General features: G+C 40.0%; 2 protein-coding genes across 2 annotated transcripts in view; both read right to left on the bottom strand.

The window, feature by feature from the left end:
• Nucleotides 1-659, bottom strand: part of LOC107099533 (P2Y purinoceptor 14-like) — a 6325-nt gene extending 5666 nt beyond the window's left edge. Inside the window, exon 1 of the mRNA XM_015397694.1 lies at nucleotides 531-659. The gene's annotated coding sequence lies outside the window, so the exon portion shown is untranslated. The remainder of the gene's footprint in view (nucleotides 1-530) is intronic.
• Nucleotides 660-8178: 7519 nt separating this feature from the next.
• LOC107099531 (P2Y purinoceptor 14-like) overlaps nucleotides 8179-10996 on the bottom strand; it is an 11528-nt gene continuing 8710 nt past the window's right edge. Inside the window, exon 2 of the mRNA XM_015397692.1 lies at nucleotides 8179-10878. Within this exon, the coding sequence (XP_015253178.1) occupies nucleotides 9845-10876 (1032 nt within the window). The 5' untranslated portion in view covers nucleotides 10877-10878 and the 3' untranslated portion in view covers nucleotides 8179-9844. The remainder of the gene's footprint in view (nucleotides 10879-10996) is intronic.

Genomic DNA, 10996 nt, shown 5'->3' with positions numbered 1-10996 from the left:
GATGGATGGATGGATGGATGGATGGATGGATGGATGGATGGATGGATGGATGGATGGATGGATGGATGGATGGATGGATGGATGAGCAAACAGATGGATAGATTGCAGAACAAGAACTAATTGAACACACTAACCCAAATTTGGATGGACACATTGTTAAAATTACATGAGACTACTACTTTAAAGAAAAAACTAAATATTAGACCAAAGACCTCATAATAGTTACTGTACGGTCTCCTTTTCTTTCTGTTTTATATTTCTACTCTGTGATTCTTTGTGCCATATCATTTTGCCTGATTTGGTTGCTGAATTTCCTCAATAGTGCGACAATAACAAATATTTTTACATTTTTGCATTCTATCATCAACTCATTAGCTCTCGAACCGTATTAATTTGACTTCATAACATGTTTTAGAACCATAAAAATCACACATCCTGCATTTTATTTATGTTCATGCTTTGATCCATCTTCCTGATGTGCATGAAACAAAATCTCTCTTTGCTGCTGTAGATAAAGGCTAAAAACTGACCTTTTTTGCCTGCCTTGCCGTGCTCCTTTCTGCGTTTGAGACCTGGTGTCCAAGTTCTCCTCTACCTCAGTGGATGTAATTTATTTACTATGTTGCTGCAGACGGGTATTTTCCTGTCCGCCTCCGTGGTTCTCATCGTCAGAGTGACCACAAGCCCCACCTCCCTAAAATAAACTCTGGTTAACCAGTTTCTGCAAGACCTTTGCAGATAAAAGATAATGACAATCAGGTCACAGTAAATATGAACCTAAAGGTGTATCTTATTAGCTTCTTTCCCTGCTTTGCATCAAAAATGCAAGTTCATATTAACACATTTCCTACAACAAGGACTAAAACAGGTTGTTCTAAGCATCAATAAACACTAACAGACAAGCCACAGACTTGCTTACAAGATGTACTTTCACAATTGATCATATAAGCAGAGTGTTTGTGTGTAGAAGGGTTGATAAACAGCAGAAAAAAATCCGGCATAAAACCATGTGGAAATCTTTTCTGTTTGTAACTTGTTGAGGAAATTTTTAATTAGCAAAGAGTAAAATGCTGTTTCAATAAAAAGAAAAGGTCAGTCTTGTCTTTATAAGTTTATTGGAAGGCAAAGTAGCATTTGGGCACAAGTTTAGTGGATCAGTGAAAAATGTGAGCACAGAGGTGAAGCTCGACAGACCTTTATAAGCCTTACATTAGAACAGGGTGAGGATGTGTGTGAAACAAGGGTGCCCAATAACCCAATGGAAGAGTCCACTTTATCAGGAAACAATAAACAAATCATTTTGGAGATGTAAAACTTTTAGAGATTTGGGTAATAAAACTCTTACATCCTGTTGTCAGGACCTCAGAACTTTGGACCCGGTATTCAGACAGATCTGGGAAGTTGGTAACAAGCTTTATTTATATGAGCGTGGCGAGCGGAGCGGTTAATCGGATCCTCTGCAGAGATGGGAGAACAAAGGTCAGTGACAAGAATATCGGGCTGATGATGTCTAGGAGTAGAGTCACTAACCTGGTTAAACATCCCAGAGGTAGGAGGGAATCCGGAGTGGAGGAATGTCCAACGCTTGCGGCAGTAGCCGCTTCCAATGCTCCAGGCGAACGGATGAGCTGGTGCCCGCCAACGCCAAGAAGGCAACAATGTCCAAGAAGGAGAAACCAAGCCAAGGTGAGTGACACAGTCCAGCTTTGGTACACAGGTAGAATCCAGGAAGTCAGTTAAATCACAAAACTGACTGAACAGACAAGGGCTAGACTAAATACAGAAAAACAGGTCAGAATCACTAGAAAAACTCACTTGAATGGCTAGAGTTACTCTCACTGTCACCACGAATAATCTGGCGCTCATGGTAGGCAAACAGCCAGCATAAATAGCAGAGGGAACCAGGTGGAAACAATAAGTTCTAATCAGCAGATGTACCAGTTAGACAGGTGAGAAGGAGTGACAGAAAGTGGTTCAGATGGCGTGTGTTTCAGTCGCTTGTGGAGAAATGTCCTGGGCCGTGAGTAGCGAGGAAACAGGAAGCGATTCTTGTGGGATGGAAGAAGGAAACAGTGAAAATGAAGAAGACTGGAAGAGAGTAGCGTCAAAAAATGAGAAAAGGCGGAAAAAGCAGAGGTCAATTAAAGGGGAGTCCAGTTCAGAACAGTCCAGTGATGAAAAATCTAGAACAATGATGAACAATTTTAGGGGCTTGTCTTCTTCCTCCTCTGTCTCTGGATAGAAAAGCCGTGTGTGCGGAGAGCGATTTTTCTCCATTCAAAGTGACAATTTCTCAAGCTTATGTGATTTCTTTGTGTTTTGTAGATAAACCATTGGCAGAAGTAGTTTGTATGTTTATTTTGCTCGCTGGCATTTTGAAATAAATATGACGCCATAGAACCCTTCCTTTTTTTTTCAAGGGAGAGTTGGAAGCCCTACACATTTTAGAGCAGAGGTCACGGATTAGCAGACCGCAGTCCGGATCCGGACCCACCTGCTGGCTAATCTGGACCCAACCTGATTGAAAAACTTATAAATTACCGCAGGTTGTCTGACGACAGTGTCTAACTTCACTTTCGCCACTTCTCGTGTTTGTATGGTAAAGTCTTTCCGAGTGTCTGGCACCAGGCTGCACGTGATAGAAATTAGCCAATGAGCTGCTGTCAGTCTGGGTTGCTGCTGCTGCTACTTTTAGACACAGCAGGCAAACCTGTGGCAAGCCGGGCGATGGGGAAGAAGGAGAAGAAGATGAGAAAAGTGAAAGAAAGTGTGGACTGCTGGAGGAACTGCGGTGAACTGGTGAAAGAAAAGTGAAACGGTCTGCTCAAAGATGACCCTGCACATTTAGAGGATGTTTGGCACAACCTGCTGCTGTGAAGCAGGATTCTCCACCATGAACAGAATCAAAAATAAATATGGATCCAGGCTCAAAATGAGCTCCTTGATCTGTGCCTTAGAATGACTTTGTCTCCATTCAAACCAGGTTTAAAGCCTTGCAGGGCAGCATAAAGCCCACTGCCAACATTAGGACAGAAAAAAATAAACAAAAACAAACGGTCAGTTCAGGTGTTTTATAAAATATGTGAATCAGGAAATTGTCTATTTACCAAACTGAACGATTGTTGTTCTCTACATAAAAAAAATACTTTGAAATGGAAATGTTTATTTTTTTTTTATTTCTTTTTTTATTTAAAAAGTCATTATATAACATGGATGCATAAAAAAATTATTTTATTTTGGTGTTAAATTCTGTTTAAAGTAATCGGACATTTACTGGTTGTTGATTGTCTTTATTCGAACTCTGCTGACTTTTAATCGGTTACCCCTGTTTTAGACAATGCACACCTCTTGGTGTTTTAACATGTGATGTATAAAATATATATTTCTTGGTATGACTTGGTATGAAAGCGAACAAACCACTGGGCCTCAGTTGTTTCTCTAAAAGCAAGATGGCAGTAGGACTTAGGTCAGACTTATGTCCTTTGGACATCGGAGACCAAGATCATAATGATCATTATTTTGGAATTTAGCAAATATATTTGCTGATCTAATTTGATGATAGAACTGAAAAACTCATACAAGTAAATATCTGGTTTCATCTAAACTAGCTTCACTTTTGAGAATCATCTTCCTCAGGATGATCTTCCTCAGTCTCCTCCCGTTTTATATTTTAAGGTCATATACGGTCAGACATCATATATTAACCAACACGCTGCACAATTGAATTAAAGATAACAAAATAAAAACAAGAAAAAGAAAATATAGTCCAAATGTAAAGAAAATACTTTGTTATAAGAGAACATCAAACTCTGCAGCTGAATCAGATGCCCACAAATAGAAATGAGTCTTGAGCAAAGATTTAAAGGTCTCACAACATTTCAGGAAGTTTGAGGCTGTTTGTGTGAACTGTTTATGTTGAAACTGTTTTCTGTGGTCAGGCTGATTCATCTGCTGTTATGCCTGCAGTTGGATTCTACTGGTTAAACTCTGCAGTGTTTCTGCTTCAAGGCTCTTAAATCTATGTTAGTGACCCCCTGACCTGATTAAATATGGTCCTGAATAGCACAGCATCATCAAGCACACCTCCTAAAAATGCTGAGCTGAGAATAATTTCTGTATATTTGTGGAAAGAAGACGAAACAATTCTCCTTAAAGGTGTAGTGGAAGATTTTCAAACATTTTTGAAAAAGACCCATCCTCTCCACTTAAAAAAGAAAAATGCACATGCACAACCCTGTACCTGCTTCCAAGAGGGAGCACCGATTAAACGTGAGAGCGTGCATGAGCCACCTCCTCAAAGAGGTGCGGGGATGCAATGATGAGACCGTCGCTCGGGCGGATCCCATCTCACCCATACTTATATATAAAAATGTTCACTGCAGTTTAGACTACTGGTACATTAAAAAAATCATGACCTGCTTGTATATGTCTGTGAACTGCAGCCGAAATTTGAGTTAAATAAGAATCTGTGGCCGCCGTATAACTGCTAAGGAAATTACAAAATAAATAAACTTATCTTCCCTGGAAAGTTACAAAATAGAGGTAGCAGTGATGTGAAATGGATTTCTCCAAATAGCATGCCAGACTTTACCTGTCGAGTAGAAACTGCAACTGAGGCATCAGTGGGAAGCCCCACCTGTGCTTATAGTGTACACCCTTCCGTGAAAGAATCTCCCCAAAACACTCTGGTCTTGTTTCTCTCTTCTGAGGCCTTTATTTTCTTCTCATACTCTTCACACTTTTTCTATAATGAGCCTCCTCCATTTTCAAAGTCAGAAATAAGTCAGAAGGGTCTGAGTACGATTCTTTCTGCAGTTGAGTTTGCATGTTCTCCCTGAGCATGCGTGGGTTCTCTCCGGGTACTCCGGCTTCCTCCCACAGTCCAGAAACATGACTCTTAGGTTAATTGGCTTCTCTAAATTCTCTTTAGGTGTGAGTGTGTGTGTGAATGGTTGTTTGTTCTGTGTTGCCCTGCAATGGACTGGCGACCTGTCCAGGTTGGAGCCCGCCTCTCGCCTGTAGACAGCTGGAGATGGGCACCTCCACATGCTCTCCATGAGAAAAAATACAGGGTTCTGACTGGGTCCGTCTGAAATGTTATTTTGTACTTATTTCAAAGTTAACACATTGTTAAAATTGGACTAGTAGTATAAAACTTAAGTCTGTAGTGAATCATGTTGGCCTTAAGTGTCCCTTTCTGAACTTTCTATGTCTCTCTGCCACCCTCTGCAGTTAAAATACTATTTTTGTCTGTTTCTGTATGTCTTAAAGCGACAGTGTGTAATCATGACAGGAATTTAATGACATTGAAGTAATATATTATATATAAGCATGCTATTTATTACCCTATAACGACTGAAAGTCTCACATTCTGTTTGTTTGCATTGCCTTAGAAACTGCTATTATCATTTATATAGGAGCAGCTTTCGCATTGATGGAAGCAAAAATATTTGTGCTATTGCAGCACAGAGGTGACAAACTAGTGACTGTAGAGATCACCAATATGCTTGAATGTGACAGTGGTGAGTTAGTTATATAAAATCTAAATCGTACACAGACTAATTAAAAGCTGTTTATAAAATGATCTATATAAACAAACCTCGTCATTACTAGGTGACTGGATTGTTGGGGAAGCCATTTTGTATGATGACGGCCTCCGTATTGTTGGGGGGGAGAAGCCGTGGGAGGAGCTCTTCATGTTGTCCCAGAAAATGATACAACGATGCTTTAAAATTTCATTCTGAAGTTTTTCCACTTGGTTTCAGTCCAGTTTTTGTTTCTAAATATTGTATAATAGTGTCTGAAAACCAAAAACTGAAAATACACCAAAAATACAAAAAAAACTAAATTAGAATATTTGTTTCCAAAGCTTTTTGCATGTTTTCTAAGCCAAAACAATGCTTTGTTGGGCTACTCTATAAAGCTTGGAACTCAACACTATTTCAGACATTTGGAATTGAAAAAAGCTTCCTGGTGGAGAAGTGAAACATTTTCAAACTTAGAAAACAAAGTCCAGTGGATTGTTTTTTTTTTTTTACTTTTTTGGAATGACTATGACCTGGATGACTGAGAATCTTCACCAGAATAATACTTGATATCTACATAATCTAACTTTTCCCTTAGTGAGGTTTTTTAATAAAATATAAAAAGAAGAAAAAGTTCAGTTAAAAATGTGTTTATCTGTCTTAGAATTGTGTTTAATATTTTATTACCAAAGTTTTGTAATATTCCTGGACAAAGACAAACTTATTCCCCTCATCATAACATAATGCCTCTTAATTATCTAACAATATCAAATACTGATTGTGAGGTGGTTTGAATTACATAAAGTGTCTCATAACTGTTTCTCAGTTGCTTATTTAATACACAAAATGCGTTTAAGCATTTCTGAGTGGGGATGTGCACAGACAGACACTAGGTGGTACTATAGAGCACCTGCCTTTTCTCTGCTGGACATAAAAGTGCTCTCCTGAAATAATTTATATCTCTTCTATTTGATACTGTATAGCTGAAAGATTACACTGAATATTGAATAGTTTATGCCATTTATTACATTGGGAAAACATAAAGGTGTTATATTTAGTGCTTTAGCTTTCATTTTGAAGGTGCTTAGAAATTTGAACACCTGTACACTGTAGGGCAGAGGTAACATTAGGTAAACATCAGGATCCAAATAAAGAAAATCAACAACCAGTAAAGGTCTGAAGACATTTTTAATTATAATCTGTTACTTTAAACTTTTAACACTGAAATAAACATTTTTTTTTTTTCATTTTAAAATCTAAAGTGTGTTTTTAAGTAGAGAACAACAATCGTTCAGTTTGGTATATAAACAATTTCCTGATTCACATATTTCATAAAACTCCTGAACTGACCGTTTATTTTTTTCTTTCTTTCTTATGTCTTAATGTTCGCAGTGGCAGCAGCTCATTGGCTAATTTGTATCACATGCAGCCTGTCCCTGGATGCTCCTGAGGGCTTTACTGTATTAACAGGAGAGGCAGCGCAAGTGAAATTAGACACTGGCGTCTGACAACATGCAGTAATCTATTAATGTTTTAAATCAGGTTGGGTCCGGATTAGCCAGCATGTAGGTCCGGATCCATCCATGACCTCTGCCGTAGGGTATATGAAGACTTTACTACTTTGAAAGTTATTATAATTTATTTAGTAATAGAATTAGTTCTTTAAGTTTCTCAAAGATCTTTTGTTCATTTTCCTCAGTGTCGACGTTTGTTGTACTTAAAGAGTACATTGTACTATAAAGATTTTATTACTCTTTATTAGTCAATGGTAGTCAGGTTTGTAAAGATAAAAGTGTTTAGTTTAACCTTCCTGATCCGGGTGTCACAGCCGGCTTTATCACATTTTCCATCAATTTATTTGTCACAAAAAGTATTTTTAAGATGCTTTAAATCAGGGATCTTCGACATTTTCCAGGCCAAGGACCCCAAACTGATGGCGAGATGGAGCAGGGACCCTCTAATTATATATACTGTATGAAATTGTGTTATATCCAACTGGTCCTATAGTCACTCTATTACAGATGGAGTAATGTAATCCCTTATGGGATTATTAAAGTACTTCTGATTCTGATTGCTGGTTGATGGGACAGGTGTTGTGAATGAAACGGTGCCCAGCTTGAAAGAGCTCCTGTGTGTCGCTGAATGTGTGCATTAATGACTGAAAGACATCTTCTGCCTCCATTTATCTGTTTACTACAGCGTGTTGAATTCATGTCAATGTGGATTTAAAGACATTTCAATTAATGGAAAAATTGCAGGGCGGAATATTAAAATAGTCTAATCAACCAAAACTTTCGACCCCCCGTGTAGTACCTCTGTTGACCCCCTAGGGGTCGTGGACCCCCTGTTCAATTGACAGGCTGGTCTGGCTGCTAGTCTTGCTCAGCTAATCAGGCGCCCCCTTGTTTTTTTCCTCCCCTGATTCAAACCAACGTCCTGTTGATTTTCACAAACATTGGGAACAAAAGGCTGACAAAATCCCAGGTGTTTCTGACAGTCAGTGAAAAACGAAGCCCAGGCTTTCAGTGGAAAGTAGGCTAATAGCTTTATAATGAGTGAAGATAGAAATCTGTGTTATAGCTTTAACACCAGATGATAGCAAAGCGTCACAGTATGAAATAAAGTCAGGGTCACTCCATAGAATAAAATCAGCTTTAATGGCAAGTTGGTGTGCAAATCAGGAATATGACCTTCATTTTCCATCACTTACATCACAATTATCAATACAAACTACAACCTGAGTTTGCAGAAAGAAATGTAATAAGACAAGATAAAAAACAACAAAAGTATGTATTTACAAGTGTGCTTTTTGTATATAAATAGTAAAGGACAGGCAGATTGTAATAGTGCAAAAAGCCTTCATTGTTCTAGCAGAGTAGAGGAATACTCAGGCTTTCAGGTGTTCATTTTGTTTAACGGAGAGTTATCCTGGAGAAAAGAGACGGTCTCGGTTTGGCTGGTTTTATAAGAAGCAGTCTGTAGCTGCCTCTGATCAGGATGCAAGGGGTCTGCAGAGATGAGTGGTCTCTGATGGAGGGGAGGTCTGCCCTGAGTTATAGAGCCAAACCACACAGAGAAAGATGTGCACAAAACAGACTGAATGGTGGATGTGTAGAAACTGTCCTGCAGCTCCTGTGAAAGATTGGACCTCCTATGTTGTCATTTTGAGTGCCAACTAGTGCGGCACCAGATTACAAAGACTAAATGCTTTATTGAAACTAAGTCACAGGGTGCATTTAAAGGCATATTTGCTGTTCTTTGTAGGAGAAGCTTCAGTTTCTATTCTGCCTTACACTGACTAAGATGAACCATTATGACTTTGCAGCTATCGCAGCGTTTCTGCTCAGTCATCATAATCCAGTTTTACTTCACTGTCCAACATTTCCTCTTTCTTTTTTTCTTGACAGAGACCACAGAGGACAAGTTATCTTAAGGCTAATTCCAGTAGATGTCCAAAGGTTCAGACAAACTTTAATGGTTTTCTGAAGCAACTCAACAGGTTCACGGTCACCAGATCTCAGTTAAGCAGGTCGACTGTTGAATGTGGTAGAGCAGGATCTGTAGATCTTTATGCTGATAAGAAACAACAACTCTTCTGACACTTTGTTTAAAACCACAACATGAAGAATTAGGGCAATTACTAAGGCACCATGGGGTCCAACCTGGAAACAGCACGATGAGCGGACAACAACTCAGCTTTACTTACTCACAAACAGAGAAAAAGTGAACTATATTTGCACACAGGTTTTCAGTGGAGCAGTGAAGTAAACAAAAAGTCTGTTTATCTCAACTTGAACAACACTGATTAGGGTGATGATTATGTGTATCCATGGCAACGGCTCACAATAACAGTCATCTCATGATCCAGAGGCAGGAATTCAAGGAGTCAAGGTTGTTGTTGATGTGTTTGGGTTCTTGTTGATGGCCTTATAGTTTATGTTTACCATGATGTCTTGTCTGTCCTCTTTCATCACTTCGCGTCTCCTGTTTCCTCACATCCTCTATAAGGGTTTGGAAACTTCGATTGCCAAGTGCTGGTGTTATGCATGTTTTAGATGTCTTCTTGCTCCAACACGATTGAAGCCGCAATGACAACAAGGAGTCTGGTAATGGGCCATCTGTAGATAGGCAGTGATTGAGCTAAAACATGTAAGATACCAGCCCTCGTTGAATGACTTTGTTCACCATGAATTCCAGCATTGTTGGTTTTTTATGGATTTCCTCTAATTACCTCAGCCTCTCTTTTGCCCATTTTCTCCTGGCTTCACATTTCTTTGTCCTTAGTCTCCTCCTGTCTCCTTACTCCTTGTCCTCGTCTCCTAGATGTTGCTAAGGCTCTGAGCGGTGGTCAGTGACCTACTCCTCTGTCTCCCTGACAGTTTCCTTATAAGGGAGTCTCTGAACGTTCCACACATCAGGAAGTAGATCACAGGGTCGAGGCAGACATTCATTGCGGACAAGAACAGCGTTCCCTCCTTTATCTGCAGAAGCCAAAACTTGGTGTTGTCAGAGAAGTTGTTATCGGAATCCTGGCTCAGAGTGAACGGCACCCGGCAGATGTGGTACGGCACAAAGCAGATGAAAAACACCGCCAGGATGCTAAAGATGCTGCGGTTGGACTTGCGGCAAATGTCACTTGTGTCGCGTCGCATTCGGCGGTACGTCTTACACACCTGGTGAGCGATAGACATGTATGAAAAGGTCACTATAATGAGTGTCACCCAGAACACAGACACGCTGGCTATGCTAGACGCATTGTGCCACTGCTTCCCCAGAGGTGTTTTCATGTCCATGCATTTCGTGATGTTTCTGGACAGATTGCTTGTCAGTATGCAATTGGGGGAACAACAAATGAAGAAGAGACTCCATGTGAGGACTGCCAGAACCCGGGCAAAGGTGGCACTCTGTATAAGGTGTAGTATAGACACTGGATTACATCTGGACCAGGAGGAGGTGATGGTGGAGGAAGAAGGAGCAAGGTAAACAACCTTGACGTAGCGCTCAAGGCTAATGAGGCCAATGAAGAAGATTCCCACATACATGGAAAAGTAGAACAGCACAGCAGTGTAGCGACACTTGATCATCTCTAGATACCAACTATTAAAACCAAAGTAATTGGCCACTCTGAAGGGGATGGAGAACAGCATGAGGAGGTCAGCCACCACCATATTCTTCAAGTAGACAACCAGTCCCGAGTCGGCCGGGACTCTGAAGAAGATCCAGGCAGCCACCGCATTCAGACATATTCCCACAATGAAGATGATGATGTAGAGAGGAGGAAGGACCTGCGCGATGAAGAAGCTTTCAGAGTCAGTGTTGTTCATCATCTTGGCCGAGTTATTGTTCTCCATTCCTGGAAAAACAAGATAAAATGGTTTTAATAGCAAGAACAAAATGGGATGGATGGATGGATGGATGGATGGATGGATGGATGGATGGATGGATGGATGGATGGATGGATGGATGGATGG

Source organism: Cyprinodon variegatus, unplaced genomic scaffold, assembly GCF_000732505.1.
Source record: "Cyprinodon variegatus isolate N-32 unplaced genomic scaffold, C_variegatus-1.0 Scaffold881, whole genome shotgun sequence".
NCBI lineage: Eukaryota > Metazoa > Chordata > Actinopteri > Cyprinodontiformes > Cyprinodontidae > Cyprinodon > Cyprinodon variegatus.
This window is presented reverse-complemented; position numbering and strand designations above follow the sequence as displayed.